Source organism: Xiphophorus maculatus, chromosome 2 (assembly GCF_002775205.1).
Source record: "Xiphophorus maculatus strain JP 163 A chromosome 2, X_maculatus-5.0-male, whole genome shotgun sequence".
Classification (NCBI taxonomy): domain Eukaryota; kingdom Metazoa; phylum Chordata; class Actinopteri; order Cyprinodontiformes; family Poeciliidae; genus Xiphophorus; species Xiphophorus maculatus.
In genome coordinates this window covers 5312352-5333755 of record NC_036444.1, presented here as the reverse complement: position 1 = coordinate 5333755, position 21404 = coordinate 5312352, and the positions used below count along the sequence as shown (strand labels likewise).

Sequence of the window (21404 nt, the reverse complement as noted above, 5' to 3'; positions counted from 1 at the left end):
AACCATCATCCACCACCACAGACACTGAGGGTGCATGTGGTGACAGTGGAGGAAAAAAATCCCTTTAACAGGAAGCCTTCCCAAAAAGAAAAACTTCCCTTTAAGAGGAAGACTTTCCAAAAATAAGGTTAACACTGCACCAATTATTTAAATTGGTTAAAAGTTAAGCTAAAGCAATGACTCATACTAAGGATCCTATCTGGTGACAGTGGAGAAGAAAAACTTCTCTTTAACCGGACAACTTTCCAAAAGAAGTCAACAATGCACCAATTATTTAAATTGGTTAACAGTTAAGTTAGCTAAAACAATACCTCATGCATGCAGTGACAGTGGAGAGGATAAACTTCCCTTTAACAGGAAGAACCCTCCAACAGAACCAGAGGTTAGCTCTGTATGAAAGGCCATCTATCACTACCCCCGGGGGATTTGAAAGGACAGAGTAAATAGAGAGATGGAAAAAGAAAAAGAGCTGCTCCAAGAGTGTCTGTCTAGGAGAAGAGAGTTAGTTGTAGTACAAGCCACTTTATTTGGTGGCTTTAGCTATGAGGAAAAAAAAAAAGTTATTTACAACAAAAGCTCAAACAGGTACTTAGTCTAGGAGAGAAAATGGGTTAAAAACAAACTTAAACACTAAAGGACAGGTCCCAATCGATCCTCTCCAGAAGGACACATGGGAGTTCAGCTGAAATCCTGCAAATAAGAGATGGTGGATTACAGTGTGAGCATTACCTCCGATTTGAAGCTCCAGCAGATTTCTGTTGTAGTCCAGGAGAAGTGAAGTGAAGTCAGCGCCAGCAGATCCCTCCATTGTCATCCAGAGGAAATGAAATCGCATGACGAAATTCCGTTGTTTTGGCGCAAAAAGTTATCGGTTTTTTATGTTTAAATTGAACGTAAATAAAATTTGTTTGAGTTTTAGAATTATTAAAGTATGAACCCTAAATTTCAAACTAAATATTAAGTAGGTGCAAAAAAAATAGAAAAATATGCATGTCAGAATATAAAGACCTCATCTTTACCCAAAAATATATTTGATATTAATTGGAAAGATATATATTATCCTAATGCAGCTATACTAATGTCAACATAGCCACATTATATTAGTACTAATAAGTAGGTATGTTATCAAGGTTTATCAAGTATAAGCTGAATCACTTCCTACAACCTCTAAACTGTATTTGCCAAATCCTTGGCAGCCATCTTTATCTCACATCACAACTGACTTTAAGCCAGGAACTTCAGTCTAGTTAAACCTAAACCTTCACAGGTCACAAGACCACAGCAATTGCTTCAAGCACCACTTAAAACCCATTGACAGAAGGATTTAAAACAGCAGATTCCTTCTCAGCTCACTGATTCTCAGCAGAGAATCAAACCAAACCAGCACACCAAGAGGCCTAGCGTTGGCCTTCAACAGCATCAGCAGCGTAGCATAGCAAAACCCGCAACAGCTCCTACCCTGAGATGTCTTCTGGACCCGCCATCGGAACAGTTCTTTGACTTAACCAACCTTTGATGGGTTGGGCGGATCCGCCAGGCACCTTGTAGCGATTCCTCAGCTTGAGGGAAGCGATCCTCAGCTTGATTGAAGGGAATCCTCAGCTTGATTGAAGGGAATCCTCAGCTTGATTGTAGTAAATCCATTATCGATCAACCGCTCGCTCCAGATGCCATTATATATCCTCAAATGTTTCAGGGACGCCAGCAACCAAACAAACCGCCATGGTCGAGTCTCTCCCTGTGTGCTGCTCTGTTTAGACACAAAAAAATGGCTTTAACAACTTCATCAGTGAAAAAGACAAACAACTTAAAACAGTGTTCCTCAAACTGTGGTCCCCACACCACTGGTGGTCCGCGAGGTGCATGTAAGCGACTGTTTATTTGCCTGACGTGAGCTCAAAGTGTGACACGACAGCTAACTTACCAAAGGATTGTGTTAAAAAATAATGATGGAAAACTGGCTTAAAACCAGGTTACTAAAAAGAAAAGCTGCAGATACCGGTGGAAAGAAAACAACTCCAGGAATATTATATGATCAGAAAAAGCCAAGTCACAGCTGCTGAGTGTTGATGTGTCGCTCGCTAGAGATTGGATTCCTTTGAACGGTTGGTGGTAGGAATCGCTCCAGTTAGTCAAAACTGTTCTTTGTTTTTACAACTTTCCTTTGTAATGAATGATGCTCTGCTTTCAGGTCAACAGCTATTGTTATTGGTATTCAATTAAAATATATAAAATTACATAAATACAATAAATAAATACAATTTCTAGAAATGGGTGGATTATTTTTTTATATTCAATGGTGCAGAAAATGATTTTTGTTTCTGTTAAACCAATTCAAGTCTATTTTTCTTTAATTGTGCTTCCAAATCACAAACAGCCCTAAATGTTATTAATGTATGCAACACTTGGTAGTAAATAATTCTTTATTATTTCCATGTGTTTGACATAATTGGGAAGCTTAGACTTCACTCTTTCACAATCAATAACTCAAAATGCCCAAGTAGACATGTTCATGGCTTTGTCATGGCCAGTCACCTTTACCAAACAACAACACTCTTCTCATTAGGATGAAAAAAACCCCCCAAAAAACAGTACGTGAGTTAAGAGACTAATATTTTCATTTCAGGTTGCATCATATGTTATCGTGGGGCAATTTCAGGTTAGGTAATCCCTGAGTGTTTGTTAAATGGTCCTCAGCCTGAAAAAGTTTGAGAAACACTGACTTGGAGTAAGGTTTTGCAAAACAGAAGTTGGTTTCCAAGTCGGAAAATGGCTAAAGGGCAATTAAACCTAATTTTTCACTACCTTCCACATCTTTAATCTACTCTAGTTAAAAAACTACAACACCTAGACACTTCAGACCTGGTCTGGATTATTCTGCTCTAATAGTAGAATTTTTAAAACCATGTTTGGGACTTGTGAAACTTTTCTCTGATTTGTGAAACTTCAAAAAATGTTAATTTCACCATTGTTTTTTGGATCTCCGTCATAGTAGAACTGCTTCAGCTCCAAAACTACAACACCTTGACTCTTCAAACATGGACTGGATTATTTTCAACTAATGGAATATTTAAAACCTGCTTGTGATTTGTGAAATCTTTATGTGATTTGTGAAACTTCACTAAAGTTCAGATTACTATTCACACTTGTTACATGCAGTTTTGTTTTTTTCAAATTCAATTCTAATTCAAAACCACTTTATTAATCTCAAAGGGAAATTAAGTGTTGGTGTAACTCATTAATTCTTCAAAGAGTTATTGTAGATGGTGATGGTTGCTGGAAGGAAAGATCTTCTACAGTGGTCTGTTAAGTGAAGTTTCATAAATCAAATAAAGGTTTCACAAATCACAAACATGGATTAAAATATTCTGCTATTGGTTGAAAATAATCCAGTCCAGGTTTGAGGAGTCTAGGAGTTGTAGTTTTGGAACTGGAGCAGTTCTATGACATAGATCCAAAAAAAGTGGCGAAATCAACATTTATTGGAGTGTTTCAAATCAGAGAAAAGTTTCACAAAACCCAAACATGGTTTAAATATTCTACTATTAGAGCAGAATAATCTAGTCCAGGCTTGAAGTTTCTATGTGTTGTAGTTTTGGAACTGGAGCAGTTCTAGTGTGACCAAAATAATAAAATAAAAAAAGGTGGTGAAGTCAATCTTTATTTAAGTTTCACAAATCAGAAAAAGGTTTCACAAAATCCCAAACATGGTTATAAATACTCTCCTATTAGTTGAGAATAATCTAGTCCAGGTTTGAAGTGCCTAGGTGTTGTAGTTTAGGAACTGGAGCAGTTCTAGTGTGATCCAGAGGCAAAAAAGTGGTGAAAACAACATTTACTGAAGTTCCACAAATCCCAAACATGAAACATGGTTTTAAAGATTAAGCTATTAGAGCAGAATAATCCAGTCCAAGTTTGAAGTATCTATGTGTTGTAGTTTTTTAACTAGAGTAGATTAAATATGCGGAAGGTAGTGGAAAAATTAGGTGGAATCATCCTTTATTGCTTTTCCAAATGGAAGCTTGAGTCGGAAACCAAGTTTAGCTTCGTTAAGGTTTCCGAAAAATAACTTACCTAATAACAAACGCAGCGATTTCAAACATGGCGCTCCCGCGGCCGACCTGCCATCACTGCAGCCTACTCGTCGGTCAAGTACAAGGCCCGACGAACTGCTAGCTCCAAATAGCAACCAAACAAACCGCCGCTGAGAGGCCATGGTCGGGTCTCTCCTCGTGTGCTGCTCTGTTGAGACACAAAAAATGGTTTCAACAACTTTATCAGTGAAAAAGACAAACAACTTGGAATAAGGTTTCCGAAAAATAACTTACAGAATGTCCAACGCAGCGATTTCAAACATGGTGCTCCCGCGGCCTACTTGCCATCACTGCGGCCTACCTTTCGGTCGACTACAAGGCCGCAAACAAGGCCTCGATGAAGACTGACACGATTTCAGTCGGATCCACAAAAGTTTCTTTGATAAGGCTGGGCGTCCACTCGGATTCCGCGTCTTGGGAGATCCGTATCATTTTTAATCCAGGTTCTAAAGTTCATGAACATCAGACTGACAGCTTCGTGTCTCCGTGTGGGAACGTGCTAACGGCGTCGTTTTCCAAATGGAGCTCACGCAGAAGCTGCGTCATATTTCTATCCTGCATGGCGCATGCGCCTCACGCTCATTAATGAAAAAAAATGGCGCCATTCGCGGCTGTTGCCAGATTTGACATTTTCCATTCCAAACACAAGGTAAAACTAAATCTGTAATACCTGCCCAACTGCAAAGAAACAGTCCGAATCTAAACCTCTAATAAAATTCATGTTAATAGCACTAAATGTTTTATTCATAATCTATCCCTAATATATATTTAGAATAATTTAGAGAAACAAAATTTTATATTCATTTTTTATAATGTAAAACTGAAGTTTTTATGTTTTCAAAATGTTTCTAAGAACAAACTGATACAGTTTTAGAAAAAAAATACAGAAACAGTAATATATATATATATAGTTAATTGATCAATAAAAATATATTAATTGATCAATAGAAATCAGCTTTAGATTACCTCATTAATCGATAACTAACAACCATATTTATAACTAGAGTCAAACTGATATGTTTATTTACATCATTTAAAAAACCTCTAATAATTTAGATTATCAAATAGTTTTAGGGCTGCTGTAAATGGTTATTCTGAAAATCAAATTAAACTATAACGAGAAAATATAGGTGAATTCCACTATAACAGCAGTATTGCTATGGGAAAAGAAATTTTAACTTCAGATATTTTATGGTTTTAGTTTCATGTATTGAGATGTAATGAGTTTAAAGATGACTATAAAAAAATCTGATGCAGTGAATTTAATGTGTTATTTTTTATATCCAAATGTGACAAGTTAAAGGTGGAATTTCATCATTATGTGATATGACTTTAATTTGAATTTTCATCATAGTGTGATTTAACAAGTTTAAGATGGAATTTCCTTATTGATTTATGTTTTAATGTAACAGGCTAAAGGTAACATTTTTATCTCCAGATGTAATGAGTTTAATGTAGTTATTAATATTCAAATTAAAAAAGTTTTAAGGGGTTTAAAGGTAATTTAAAAAAAAAATCATACATTGTATTTTTACCAATAGATAAAGCACAATATTACAGAGTGCGATGCCTTTTTTTGGTGTTTTCATTGTGAGTTTTTTCTCACTTTGGAAGCAGAAATTATAACGGAAACAGAACAAGGAGAAATGGATTGAACAAATATCAACTTCAATACTCTTTAGTAGCTTAAATAAAGGAGGCTTAGGTTAGTGTGAAGAGTCGCTATATGTAAATAACGATTCCTTTATTGATCATTAAGCAAGTGATGAACCTAATTGAAACCCTGTGGATCTTAATGTCCTCCTCCAGCAGCTGCAGAAACATTTGGAATGGAGCATTTTGAGGAAGATGAGGACGAAGCTGTTCATACGCAGAGACCAAAACCTTCATTGGCAGCTTTTTAATGAAAGAAAATAATGCACCTCAGTTTGGGACAGACTGAGCAGTTTAAGGACGTCACTTTGGGCATTTACACTTTACAGATAAAAAACAAACAAATCAATAATCAGCTGATGCGTCGATAATAAAATACTGATTAGCTGCTGTCGGCAAGAAGGACAGATTCTGAGGCAGCGTCTGATCTGCAGGCGAGTTCTGACTCAGGAAACAGATCCACACGCGTGTGGCACATGTGTGAGAGTCCAGGGGAGTCCCCACTTGCTCCTGTCCGTCCTGCAGGTCAGGATTTTAGAAAACATCGGGAGCAAAGAGACGATACAAGAAGTTAGAAAAATAATCTGCAATCCTTTGTACACCTTTCCCGGATCCTCCTGGGGGCTACAGGGCGCCCCCTGCTGACCTACAGTCAGTCTATGCATTAACTACGACGTGAAGACCCCTCTGCAGCTGTTCTGGGGTCTGTTGTCTCTGCAGTGTCCGTTAGAACAGGCGTCCTGCTGCTGGACGGGTCGAGAGCCAGAGTCCACCTGGCTGGAGACTCGGTGCTGCGTGTCGAAGCCCAGGATGGAGCTGATGGAGTGAGGCAAGTCCTGCAGAGGAGGAGCGGATCAGAATCAGAACCGGGCCCTAGTTAACACCAGGAGATTTAAACTAGACCATCTGAGCCTCCAACATCCGTCTAAATTAGGGATGCTAACGATTAATCTATTCTTTTTCAAAGTGGGGCCTCAGAAAGTTAAAGGAAGATTAGAAAAAAATAGAATAAAAAAACTGAATCAAATAAATTTTCAAATCATACATTTTAAGTCTTTTAAATATAAAATATTCTGTAACATCATTATAAGACATTTGTTAAAATAAGTTATTGAAATGTTATATTCCACGCTAATCTTTCTGATTAGCTGCCAGTTAAATTTATCAAGCTGTGTTGCTCCTCAAGCTAACTTAACTAGTGCGAAAAGAAATGTAAAAGATTAATAAAGTCACAATATATAACATTTTCCATGGCATCAAAACGGTTGGGAATCTGTTAGTTAATTGTCAATATAACGGTCGATTGTTTTAAAATTAGTTCTAATCGATTAACTAATAATATCCCCATAGACTTTCTTTCAGTGTTGCAGTTTAGCCACCTTCCATAAGAGGGCGCCGCTGAGCGAAGCCAGTTACAAAAACAAAGGTGGAAGAGCTAACCCAGGAATGGAAACGGTCCAGATAAAAAATTTAGATGTGTGTGTTGAAAAATTCACTTACTGTGATTCTATTTGAAATATGAACCCTCGACAAGCACCTTAAGTTCCACATTGTTTTTTCTTTTTTAAATCCAGCATATTATGAAAAACTATCTTCATACTAGAGAAAACTCAAGTTTTTAAGAAAATTGTTGTTTATCAATTAATTGTTAATAGACAGACGAGCTCAAAAAAGTCTAGATTCATCAATAACTTGTATCGTCTCAGTACAGAACGGATATTTAGTAGTAACAGCCTCAGTAAACAAGCGGAGATCCCTGGGAGTCGCGTTACCATGGTGACCAGGGTCACACAGAGGCGATGTAAACTTAACACCCACCTTGCAGCTGCGGATCTGAAGGTAGATGCCCTCGGCTTTCTGCAGGATCTCCTCGATGTTGAGCTTCATGGAGAGCTCATTGATGTGCTGCAACAGAAGAAACCCGATCGATAGACTCCATTGATCCGATCGTTCGTCACTAGAACATGATCCAGCTAATCGGCTGAAGCTAATCAGCTCTGCATTACCTTCAGGATCTCGTTGAAGCCGTAGTTCTCCTCCATGATCTTCTGCTTCTCAGAGTCCAGGATGGCACAGCAGACCAGCAGGTGGAAGTTCTGACAAGGCAGCTCGGTCCACATGACCTGGGGATGAACAGAAACGACGTGACGTCATCAGGAACCAGAACCAGGTAGCAGAACCAGGGAGTGGCTCTTACCTCACAAATACTGTGTCTTTAGCAAAGCCAAAAGAAGTACACTACAATTTTACATGATATTCAACTGTATTACTGCTAAAACTACAGCTTGACGGCATTTTAGGGCCATCGTAGATAGAAACAAAAAAGTAAATTTCCACCAGAAATCTCAGATATTTTAGAAAAAACAAGGAAATTTCCTTGTATTTGGGTCTCATTTGGCTGCTGTGTGAACGTAGCATAAATTATGTTATTGGTTCTGAAATCTACAGTAAACCCTCATCGGATCCGATCTTCGGACTGACCTCCCAAAGCCGCAGGACATCGCTGAAGATCAGCTCCCTCTTGAAGCGGATCAGCAGCCAGCGGAAGCAGAAGTACAGATATCCGGACTCCTGGGACTCTGAAACACACAGAGACACGTCAGAGACGTGGATCCAACTCGGGACCGTGGCCAGAATGCAACCCGGCCCGACTACTCTGTACCGAGGTAGTTCCAGAACGCCAGGTCCAGCAGCCTGAGCAGCGTGCTGAGCTGGATCAGTTGCGTCTTCATGCCCTGCATCTGCTCCTCAAAGTTCTGGTGCTGCAGCAAAAACAAGCCCAACATGTCAAATTTTAATGGAGCATCAAACATGGATGGTTCTGGTTCTCAAAGGCTATATTGTTGGTTCTGGTTTTGGTTGGTTTCTCACCATCTGGTCCATGAAGGAGACGAAACACCAGAACGCATCGACCTCGTTCTCCATGACAAACAGGATCGGCGACAGCAGGTCGCTCATCCCCTGAACGTAACCTGGAGAAACATGAAGGGCCGGTCAAAATCCCGGAGGGAGAAACTGAACCCGGTCGGTTCTGAAGACCCAGAGCAATCAGAAATGCTGTTCAGGATGCTTCACCTAACGTCCAAACAAAGTGCAATTTTATAACACTGCTCTGTGAGGCAGAAGCTTGGAAACTGCAGCTCTGAGGAGGAGCTGTGCGCCTTAAAGGCGGAGCTAGGTTCACCCAGTTGTTTTGCACAGCTGAATGGTTGCCATGGAAATTAAAGGATTGCTCAAACATGCATGGAAGAATCAAAGAAACACTACAGCTATGTTTATTATGCGGGTATAACATTATAACATGATGTAAAACTCAAAAAAGATGATTGTACATGATACTGCCCCTTTAAAGATGATTATCATCACTTTTTTTTTAATCACTAATAAGCCTCAATCGTCTTCCTGCCAACTTTTAATGAAGGTACGTGTACCCAGAAGAACCAGTGAGCGGCATGAAGCTCTCACCCAGGTCGAAGTCGTACATGCAGTAGGTCATCAGGATGTCGTGCAGCAGGGTCAGGCCCGGGTTGTTCAGACCTTCGTAGAAGCGGTTCGTTCGGTCTGTTCGGTTCACGTCTTTCTCTGCAGCAGAAAGAAAACAAACATGGAGCTGTAACACTAGCTTCAACGCTTGACCTCCATCTGGTTTCACACCGCATTTCTGTTCCGTCTCCATCAGAGGAGGAGAAACAAAAAGCTCCAACTGTTTCTAGTCTCCAAGATGGTGGAACCGGACGGATCAGCATGAAGAAAGGCGACATCAATGTCTGCGATTCAATATAACTATATGAAGGTGAAAAGGCGCAGGATCAAAGCTTCAGCTGAACATTTGGTCATAACTTAGAGAATCAGTGTCCAAAGTGCAGCCTGGGGGCCATATGTGGCCCTTGAAGTGATTTTGTGTGGCTTCCAACTGCAATTGATGCAGATTGAGACTTTTTAAAAAAAATTTGCAATCAGGTACAACAAAAGTATTTACCTTTTTATGGCAAAGCTTTTCTAATGATTAGAGCCACATTTATTCCAAAACTTTTACTTTGATTCACCCAAATCAGCTTTAATCCAATTTATTAAATTTATTTAGCAAGTGTTTTGAAATAAATGACCCATATCCTGTTCTTCAAACTGAGATTAAATTTGTTTTGCTGAGCCAAAAACATTCTGAAAACTTGATTCATTTATTTTATAACAGCAAATATGCAAGATCATTTTTAAAGTTTTAGATCTACGATGAATAACATCTCCTTCTCTTACAAAAGAAAACCTATTTTATTTGTTTGAGTTTAGTTGTATTTTTTTTTCTTGACCTGGAAGTAATGCTTTTAAACAACTTAAAAAGTTTGGACACCAAGCAGTGAGATCTCTGGCGCCCCCCTCAGGTTGGAAGCCAGCAGATTTATTGATTCTCACATGCGGCCTTTTGGTGACACATTACATTTATGACGATTTAAGTGATGAAGATTGCGGAGTCCTCCTCTTCCTTACCGATCAGGCTCTTGTAGTCTCTCAGTCTGGAGTTTCTCCTCTCCTGCTCCTCACTGATGGATTTCCACTGCAGCTTCATCCGGAAGTATTCATCTCTGGGAAACACAAACATTCACCCTCACACTCATCACCATAACTAATTACACTTTATGATAAATTGTCCCGCTAAATATTGCGATAAACAATAATGTTGTTGTTTTTGAGACAGTTTTCAAATAATATATTGATAATGGAATAATAATAATAATGCAAACAACTAAACTTTAATTTTGTAATGAACTCTTAACACTGGAACTGGAAAATATTTTAAATATTAAACCAAAGCCAAATAAAATGGAAATAAGAACTACTTACAACCAAAACTATAAATAAAATGGTTTGGGATGTCTGTAAACAAAATTGCTCTTTAAAAATATTAAACATCTGAATGGAAATGATCAAGTTCACTTTAATTAGTGATGTAATTACAGGATTAGCCACCGTTACTATGGAAACCACACAATATCCCATAGTTCACCTGCTTATATTTGACATTAATGAACTTCTCTGACCTAAACTGAAAGCCAGGCAGACGGCCAAGAGTGGACCTTAATTAATTTAGTGAAAACATAAAAAAGAGCATTTTGAAGTCTTTTGGCTTTTGGACCTCAGACTAAAGCACAGCGGTTCACCGGAGTAGATTATTTTACACCGATTACACTCTTTAAAAATATTTTTCGTGATTTGTGACACTTTTACTCCATCATGTCTGCGGTTTAAAATACCTTATGTCACATAATATTCCTGTGCTCTGAAGCAAGGGTCGCCCAAGCAAGAGCCGCCACTGGGTACGATGTGAATGAAGCTTTGGTTAAGGTAAAAATACACTGGTAATGGTAAGGGTTATTAAAATTATTAAAATTAATGGAAGTCAATAAAATATCCAAATATGGGTAGAAATACAAATTTGGGTGTGTGTCTCCAATATTTCCACTTGTGGTTATTTTTTATTATTGAAACAGTTTTAAACCTTTCAGAACTGGTTGATCCAATCAGAGTTGATTGGATCACCAATCAGCTCGTGTGTGTGTGTGTGTGCATGGTGCGTGTGTGTCGTACGTTTTGGCTTTCTGCAGAGACTTCCTCTCCTCCAACGTGCTCGTCCACGGATAATACCCCAACAGGAACTTCCAGGCTTCCCTCCTCATGGCGTGACACAGACCCTGCAGGTAAACACACACACAGCATCCGGTCACATGGTCATATACATGCTATAAAAGTTATTGAATTTTAGACAATATAATGTTTATTTTCTTAATTTAAAAATGAATGGAATTATTTTATTTGCATATTTTAATGTATTTCTAATGTTCTATAAAAAAAGACAAGACGTTAAATAAAGAATCTGCAGAATGTGCTAATTTCTTAAAACCATTATTTATTATTATTAATCAATAAAAGAAGTAATTAATCGATAGGATAAGAAATTAATCGATAGCATAAAAGAGCATTAAGACCATCCTTAATTGCAGCCATAATTTTCAGACAAAGCTGTTATCAGTCTGACCCCAGTTGGGGTGAAAAACAAGATAATTTAATAAATCAATCGTCTCGTTGTGGATGTAACGAAGACTTGCCCCCTTAAAGATCCTCTGCCTGAGCGCGGCCTCGTTCTCTATCCTGCCCTCGGGGTCCTGGTGTTTACTCCACTCGTCTGCCGACACCGGCTCCGCCCGGCTCACCTGCGGCCTCGTCCCCAGGTCGATCTGTCATGTTATAGGAGATGATGTCATCACTTTTTTTTTTTAATACTTATTTTTTATTGAACATTTCTGAACACATACAGTGGAGAGGTATCAATACATTCAACTTCATACACAATGTTGGACAACCGTGTCCATATTTAGCTGGATACAACAATGGCATTCTCCTTGCGTCTGTAGTCGCTCCATTTTTCCCCATTTAACAACAAACTTGTCCTCCTGCAATCTTAGTCTATATGTGATTTTCTCCATTACGAAAATCTCTTCCACAATGTTCAGCCACTGCTCCACTGCAGGAGGGTCTTGTCTATACCATAATTTTGTGATGGTTTTCCTTGATGCTGAAAGTAATATTTTTAACAGATATTCATCGTCCTTTTGAATTACATCGTGTGTGAGGCATCCCAGGTAGAGTGTTTTACATGATCTGGGTATCCCATATCCCAATATGTTTTTCAAGATACGGCTAACATTACGCCAGTATGTAGTTAGCTTTTGACAAGACCAGAATATGTGTGTATGGCCTACATCAGTCTGGCCACAGAGTCTCCAGCATGGTTGTGAACTGGATACCATCCCGGACCTGATCTTTAGTGTTATAAAAAATCTAATTATGTTTTTCCAATTAAATTCCCTCCACACAGGGGAGCAGGTGGCCGTGCACTGCACTTTACAAATATTAAACCATCCCTCCTCGCTTATGTGCTCCTTCAATTCGTCCTCCCATTTTTCTTTAATGTACATAACAGATGTCTTCCTGCCTGCCATCAGTCCCTGGTATAGTGCTGAAATAACCCGCAATTTATTCCCCTCGTAGGCCTTATGAAATATCTCTATTATTTTACTTACGTTGGTTTTTATCTCTTTCTCATAATAATCTTTTATTTGCAGGTATCTATACTGGTCTTGATCCTCCAGCTCATATTTTCCCTTTAAGCTATTGAAGCTCAGCAGATTGCCCTTTTCAGTCAATTTACATATTGTATCATAAATACCTGGTTTAAACCTCGGATCCCAAGCAAACCAGCTCAAACTCCTTGTTTCTTTCTCTAAATTGTATTTATCAATTACTGTGTTCCATATTTCAATCGTAGTTTTAGTTATTGAATCTAGCTTATTGCTTAGTTTGCCTAAGAGTATTTTATGTGCTATTAAATTTTTTACTTCTATGTCTTTTCTACTTATTTCCAGATTTCTCCATTTTGAAACATAGTCATCATTGCACCAACATACCAGAGGTCTAATTTGTGCGGCCCAGAAATATTCTTTTAGGGCTGGTAAACCCAGGCCTCCTTTATCTTTTGGGAGCTGAAGTGTTTTATATCTGACCCTAGGTTTCTTCCCGTTCCATATAAACCTTGAAATCCATCTGTTCCATTCTACAAATTGTTTTTGCGGGACAGTCAGTGGCAGGGACTGAAACAGGTATAACAGTCGTGGTAAAATATTTATTTTAATTATCTCCACTCTAGAGCTGAGATCCAAGCCAATGTCCATCCATCGCCCCAGGTCTGTCTTAATATTGTGGTTTATTTCTAAATAATTTGCATCATAGAGTTTGTCAATTGTTTTGGTTATGTTTACCCCCAAATATTTTATAGATTTTTCATTCCACTTAAGTTTGTAGGTATCCCTTATTTTCTGCTGCGGGGAGTAATTTATTGTTAGATCTGTGTTTTTTCCACATTAATTTTGTATCCAGAGAATTTCCCATACTCCTCAAGCAAACTTACTGTTTTTAAAAACATTTCATTTGGGTTTTTTTAGATAAATCAAAATGTCATCTGCAAACAACCCTATTTTATGTTGTTCCCCTTCTTCTATTTCCACTCCTTTCATTTCCTCTTCCTGCCTAATCATCTGAGCTAGTGGCTCTATAAACAGTGCAAAAAGACTCGGTGAGAGGCAGCATCCCTGCCTTGTTCCTTTCTCCAGAGTAAATCTTCCTGACAGGTTGCCATTTATTTTAATCCTTGCAGTTGGCTCTTGATAAATTGATTTAATACAATTTACAAATGTCTCATTAAATCCAAATTTTTCTAAGACCTTATACAAAAAGTTCCAATTAACGATGTCATCACTTTTTAGGAGGAGACATCAGCTGATGAGCTGGAGGTCGGCTGCTTACCCTGGTGATGACCTCGAAGCCCGGCTCCTCCTGCTGGTTGATCTCCAGCCCTGGGATGACTTCCCCCAGCAGGTCGGCCACTTCCTCCGGGGGGCGCTGCTGCTGCTGCTCCTCTGTCCCCCGCAGGGCGTCGTAGATGTAGTTGGTGACTTTGGAGAAGCTGCCCAGCGTCGTCACATAAGGGTCGCGCTTAAACTTCTGCAGGAGGAAAAGTCAAATCAGGGTTACCTGTAGAGCACATTTCAGCAACAAGGCAGTTCAGAGCTTTACACCATAACAACACAACATGCAATAAACATTACATGCTGACAAAATCATCAAGCAAATATACATGAAATAAGTTGATCAATATTCCAGTTATTATGAATGAAAGGCAACTCTGAACAAATAGGTTTTAGGCTGGATTTGAAGGAAGTCAGTGTTTTGACTGTTTTGTTCAAAATTAGGTTAAATAAAATCATAATATTACAGGCATAAAATTGTGATAATACGAAAATAAAGTCGAAATATCATGACAATTAAGTCATAATATTATAGATAAGATCAGCTTCACATGTAATGATTGGCTGATCACCAATCTCCCAAAAGTAAGGAAATTGGGGCCGATATTTTATCAATTTATCAGTGCACCCATCGTTATGGAAGCTAATTTTATTTCTTGTTTTAACCTGAGCTACTAGGAACATTCATATGAAATATATAGATATTAATATAGATATTTAAAAAGAGGGTAACCTTGTGGTTGCCCACATGTGACTTGTGTCCATTGCAATGAGAAGTTACATATTGACACAAAGAAATCCTTGTTCTTTAGGAAAGATTCAAACCAATCTTAAACTAATCCTAAGAGATTGATAACAACCTGATAAGAGCAATCAATCACACTCTGTAGGAAAAATGAAAACGCTAGAAAAACATGACATAGAGGAACGATGACTGTGAAGAGGATTGTGTGTGTGTGTGTTCTGTGTGTGTGTTCTTACATGAACAAGTCCAAAGTTGTTGTCGTCCAGCAGGTTCTCAAAGGACTGGGACAGAGCTTTGCTTGGAGTGCTGACCAACAGACGCGTTTCATCCTCAGGACACCTGAAACACACACAGGCCCTCTGTCAGGTGTGTGTGTGTGTATGTATGTATGTGGGTGTGTATGCGTGTGTGTGTAAGAACGTAGGCAGAGCGTCACTCTGTCACAGATCTGAATCCAAACATCCGGCACCGATCCTGCCTTTCACTGAGCTGCAGATAAGAACTTTAATAAGAGTTATCAGCTGCAGAGAGTCTCCTGCCGTAATCTGACTTCATCTCCGCCTCGGAACGTTTCATCATCGCAGAAATTAACATATAAATGACGCGTTTCTCCAGACGCGCACACAGTCCGTCTGTTTCTGAAAACCAGCAGAAAGCCTCCAAACTTCAGCCGGTCTGAATCAGGATCAGAAGGATCGATTATCAGAGAGTAAAATCTGCACACAGGAAGGCAAAGAGGTTCTGCATAGAGATCCTTGTCAATACTGGAAACTTTTCCAAGTGTTTCGATGTGTCTGACAACCTGTGTGTCAGACAGTCTGAATGGACCACATCGTCTTTTAACAACCCAGGAAGGTCGGGTTGTGCTGGTGCTATATCAGAGTGATTCCTTTCCACTGTCACCATGTGCTTGCTGAGCACGAGGTATTGCTGCAAGTTAATGACTCAAAGAAATCCTAGTGCTTGTACACATGTAGCCAGGTCTTTATAAAAAGGAAAATCTCTGCCACATTGTTTAAAAAAAAATCCTTCACATAGAATCAGTTTCAGAAAAATTTTCATCCACATAAACAAACACAAATACCCCACTAAGCATTGGTTAAAAAAGCCAAACCCATAGGGGGCAGTGTAGCGCTAAGCTGAAACCTGTCAGCCAATAATATTACTTTATTTATTTAGTTATTTTAGCTACTTTGACGCAAATCAAAAAATGAAAAATCCTGAAAAAAAAAACAAAAAAGAAAAAGAAAAAAAAACAAGACAAAACTAGAACAGAAATAGAGAAATAATATTAAAATTTCTGTCAATGGCAAAGACACAAAATACAGGCGAAAAAAGTGTAGGTAGAAGCAGAAGCTTGTTATACTTTCACTTTTATAAAAAACAAAAACAACTTCCTGTTAGGAATTAAACATGGTACCAGGAAGTTCATTTGTGTGAACAGATATATGGCTTGAACTACTTTTAGATACCGTATTAAAATATAAAATTATTAAAACGCATTTTAAATGCGTTTTAATAATTAAAATGGCACTATGTGCCTGGAAAACACATAATACTGCCCCTCAATGAGACTCGAGAAAAACCAGGTTTATCCTAAACAGACCTATTAGTTGTTGGTTGTATTAATTTCCTAACTTTCTATAATTTAATACCTCAAACCCATTGACGCTACTGCTGTAAAACAGCCAAGCCTGAAGTAAAAATATCTTCACGCTATCTCTGACTGTGTAGAACAAGCCTCACTCCCTTTTGATCTCTGGATGGTTCTGTTGCTGTAAGAACCTTAACCCTGCAGCTACTCACTCTGTCAGCAGAGCGAACCTCCGCAGGCTGTCCAGGAACTCTCTGCTGCCGCCCTGGTGGAAGTGCAGCGCCGGGATGGAGCTGGAGGAGTCCTTCAGCTGTAGAATGAGAAAGGTCCAACCTTCCTCCTTCACTGTGATGGACTTGAGGTCGCTGATGTTCACAGAAAACGCCCAGCGGCTCCGCTCATGGCTGTGATTCAGAGAGCCTGACAGACGAGACGCAGGGCTTAGAAAACACAGCATGATTTATTTAAAGATACACTCACAGATTTCACCTTAACTCTTTGAAAACCTGAAAACAAACTCAGTTCCTGTTTGCTTGAAAATATTTCGAAGCTTTGTTGTTTTTTTTATGTTTGTTTTTTCAATGTCATCAGAAAACTGAGATGATTTTATGACTCAGCAGCTTTTCTAATCATTGGATATAGAGGTGGGCAGCTTAATACTGAGTTTTTAGCTATAACTGCAAGGGCCAGAAATCACAGCACCACAAACACAAACATTGTTCTTAAAAAACATTCTCATTTCAGTCAGGCTTCATCAAGACACTTCTTGGTTAAAAAAAAAAATTATATCACAAAACTGAACACATTACCTGCATTTAATAATATTTTTGAATTTACTGATATTTATTCATGAAAAGGATTCTGCATATTTGCCACATTAAAAGAAAGGCATCAAGTTTTCTATTATTTTTTTTTGTCTTGAGTTAGCAAATTTGCTCTCAGTTATAAGAACAGGATTTGGGTCAATTTCTTTCCCATATTTAGCAGACGTAAATTAAATAAAAGCTGATTTAGGTGCAACAAAGTCATCTTCTCAGTAAAAACTTCTGGATAAATGTGGTTCTACTCATTATTAAAGCCTTGCTATAACAAAAACTAAATACTTTGTGTCGTACGTAATATTTTGATCTGTAAGAAAATTATGTTGGTAATAATTTGACCCTGATTGCAAATAAGGTTTCCATCAGAACTCTTTATCTGCTGAACAAGACAAATTTGAATTATTCTCAAACTGCAGTCGGAGCCACACAAAATCAGTCCAAGGCCCAAAAATTGCCTCTTGGCCGCACTTTGGATACCCTGATTTAACATTATAAATTTAAATTTATTGAGGCAACAATAAATCTAAATTTTTGCTCCGAATTTTTTTTACGATAAATGCCCAGCCCTAAGTTCAGCTGCACTCTGTCGCCTTTCCTCCATCAGTCAGCTGACAGGAAGTCTCTGGACTCACGCTCTCCGTTGGTGTAGTTCTTCTTCTTGAAGGAGACGGCGTTCACCATGTCCCACTCGGTCTCGTAGCTCTGCTGTGTCTCCAGCAGCTGCCGGGACTGGGACTTCTCTCCGGCAGACTGGCCCCACTCCACCACTGAGCTGGAGTCCTGAGGAGAAACACGACACACCTGAACGTCCCCTGAGATCACGGCGCTCTAAAGGTCACTGAGGTCACAGAGCGAGAAGAGACAAACCTGTCCAGCGCACAGCATGTTGGACGGGTCCACGCTGTCCTCAAGAGGGCGATATTCCACCAGAATCTCTGCATCCTGCAGGTAGAAGAGGTAGCATTTGCAGTTTCCATAATAATGGCTACAATTCCTGGAGTCCACATCATAAAAAGCTGTTCCAAAAACAGCTACATTTAACATAACATTAGAAACATACCATATTAATTCATCAATGCAGAATTATAACACTTCTTATAATAAAATAAAGTTATATTAGAAACATTTTCACAATTATAATAAAATAATAAAGCAGGGCTCTTTTAAAAGCTCTAGCATTCGTTACACTTATAGCAGATGAAGAAAGTGGGTTCCAGGTTTCCATTCCTGTAAAAATAACAGTTATTGATTGAGTTTCTAAAAGAAATATCGCTTCTCTTTAACTCTGTGAAAATGATGAAAGGATGCTGTGATAGTATAACCTGTTGTGGCCAATTTCTGTGTGTCATAAGTTCTATCAAGCAGTTGGAATATATTTAAATCAGTTTGGACGACTGGCGTTTTCTTAAATAATATTTTTGTCCTCTTTTTGAATTTGTAAGCTAAGATTAAGTTAATTTTTGTTTTCATCTAAGTTGTAAGATATTTTTTGTAATTGTTCTGTCTATATTTCGCTAGAAATAACATATATTTTGGAAAAATATTGTTTTTTGGACTTAGACGGCTGCAAAAGTTTGAGTTTTGACATAGATCCAAAAGTTAATGATTATTAATACCCAGTTACAGTATTATCAGCTGTTTAGTACATATTTTGTTTTCTAACATTATTATGCATCTATTGTGCTACATGGCTTTCATGTCATTCTGCACTCCCGTTGTTTTTTTCTTTCTCAATATAAGTTTCTGACTGCTTGTTGCTCAAGATACTTGAATAAGAAGATTGTCAGATGTTTATATTTTTAAAACAGAACTGCAGAATTTTGCATCCCACAGGACTCCATTTGGACCGTTTCTCTTTCCCGATCTCGGATGACTCCACCATCTTTATCCCTGAATCAACTGGCTCCGCTTAAGGATAACCAGCGGCGCCCTCTGCTGGACGGCGGCCGAACTACAAAAATAAAGTAAGGTCTAAGCCGACATTAACAGTTAATCGATTGTAACTCATTTGAATCCCAACAGCTGAAAGTAATAATCAGAAGTAAAAAGGTTTCATCTTTTTTTTCTGAGCAAACTAAAATCAAAGAAGACAGAAGTTGTGACTAAAAACCAACCAGAAGCGTCAACGGAACTGAGATGTTTCTGTGTGGAAAAAGACCAGGGGATTTTTTTAGTTTCACCTTCTCTATGATACGAAGGGATCCTGAAACCAGCAAATCTTGATCCGGGCTTCCTTCATCTGGGCTCGGATGGAGGAAAATCCCTTCGCGTTCAAATATCACCTGCAGAGGGAAAAGTTCAGTTACTGAGAGACAGGACGTTCACCTGAAAACTAAGATCCAATCAGGAATCACAGAACCCAGATTAGATTTAAAAACCACGCAGAACCGTTTTCTACGAAGAAAAAACGGCGCAAACACTGATTTGTGACATAAACCAGAGTTTTTCCTGACTTTAAAGTCACATTTATGTCATTTTAACCGGGTGTAACAGACTGGCTGCTTCATCTCTTGTGATTCTGGGAACTTTGCTAGCAGAACCGGGGGAGGGAACTTGGCCTGAAGCCGGGACAGCAGTCTGGGCGTCAGTCTGAAGAACAACCCGTCGTCCCACCGAATCCTCCGTGTGTCCGACACCCGGAGAACCGGACCAGTCCGGAGGAGAACCGGTTTGGAGTGCAGCACAGACTGTTACGGTCTCCCTAACCGTCCTCCCCGGTGCTGCCACCCCCTACTGCGGATACCTCGGCAGCTAACTCTGCGGTCAAATACCGGAGGTGAAGCCCGGAAACCCCCACGCAGCTCGGCCCAATTCTAGATCAAACTCCGGTCTCGGAACAGCTGTTGAAACTCATGTTTTCCTTCATGTTTTCCTACCTTTAACAGCTCCGCCATGTTGCTGCTCTACCGCTGACGACAACACATCACGTGACAAGCAGCTGCCAAAACAAAACTGACAGCTCAGCTTCCTGTGACGAAAACATGGAACTTCCGGTAAAGTAAAAAATAAATTAAACGAAATAAGTTAAAGCAGAAATTTAAATAGAAGTACATTACAATAAATAAATAAATAAAAAACACAACAAAATGAAATACATTTATTGAAATAGGCATAAAATGAAAGATAACATATTTTTCAACCAGAGCCGACCCAAGATTATTTGGAGCTCTAATTTGATTTGAGGCCTAATTTCCAATTAAGCCCACCATTAAAACATAATTTTTCTTCAAAATAATCTAATTTCAGTTGTAAACAGCTTGCTTGTTTATTTAATATGAATTCAGTAGATCTAAACGTCCTAGTGTGGGCAGAACAGGTGCAGCCATAGGAAAAGCAAACATCGGGACGGCATAAAAATTTGATGAATTACAGAAATAAAACTTATTTAATTATTTTGTTGGTGATTGAGGTTATAAAATATTCTATAGACACAATTTGTAAATACATTGAATGAAGACTTTTTTTGGTATTTGCTTAAGCTTGATTCAAACTTTTGGTTATAATATTAAAATATCTTACAGGTATTTTATGTAACAGTGTCTTGCCATAAGTAAATTATCAGATTTCACTCTAGTGTGCACTTTCTGATTCACCTCGCTGTAGGATAAATTACTTAAAACTGCCCCAACAGCAGTCTTTTTTGTCCTTTGAACTTTTTCTCTCTTTCTGGTCCTGCTCTGCATCCATGAAGTCTCTCTTTCAATTCCTTTGGGATTTGGAGTCAGAAATCAGAAAAAATTTCAGATATACTTCCATTAATTAAGTACAGTATTTCACTTATGAAAACAATATATGTGAACCAACATATAGGATTTTCATTTTCTTTATCATCTTTATTTTTATTTGTAAACATAGCCTGATTTGTGTCTAAAGATTTATCTATGTGGAAGATTGACTGATGCTTAGTTGCTTATATAGCAAACTGACTTTTGAGAAGAGGGGTAGACTGTAAATTTTTTCTTCTTCAAACTACTTTCTGTTAAAAACTTTTTCTTATGTCAACATGTGACATGTTCATTTCCATATAAAAGACTCAAAATAGATTTATCTGTTAATCTATAAACTTTAGTTTCTTCATTGGTTTGGTGGATGTTATATAAATTTTTATTTCCTTCTATTTTTAGTTATATGTTGTCGTTC

At 38.5% G+C, this 21404-nt stretch overlaps 1 protein-coding gene across 1 annotated transcript; it reads right to left on the bottom strand.

The window, feature by feature from the left end:
- Positions 1-5979: 5979 nt before the first annotated feature.
- On the bottom strand, positions 5980-20221 carry tbc1d15 (TBC1 domain family member 15). Its single transcript, XM_005795920.3, has 17 exons — positions 20141-20221; positions 19445-19546; positions 18132-18206; positions 17897-18044; positions 16656-16863; positions 15086-15188; positions 14103-14300; positions 11849-11977; positions 11331-11434; positions 10233-10327; positions 9213-9329; positions 8619-8719; positions 8410-8509; positions 8229-8326; positions 7754-7870; positions 7566-7652; positions 5980-6583 (listed from the first exon to the last, which is right to left on the bottom strand). The coding sequence occupies exons 1-17, from the start codon at positions 20156-20158 to the stop codon at positions 6416-6418; spliced, it is 1968 nt and encodes a 655-aa protein (XP_005795977.1). The 5' UTR covers positions 20159-20221; the 3' UTR covers positions 5980-6415.
- Between the last annotated feature and the right edge of the window lie 1183 nt (positions 20222-21404).

Bases quoted from the DNA above. Each gene is read 5' to 3' on its own strand.
- tbc1d15 (XM_005795920.3), bottom strand. The intron at 11,978-14,102 runs GTAAGCAGCCGA...ATAACATGACAG, and splicing joins GCTTCGAGGTCATCACCAGG to ATCGACCTGGGGACGAGGCC. The intron at 11,435-11,848 runs GCAAGTCTTCGT...GTTTACCTGCAG, and splicing joins GGCAGAGGATCTTTAAGGGG to GGTCTGTGTCACGCCATGAG.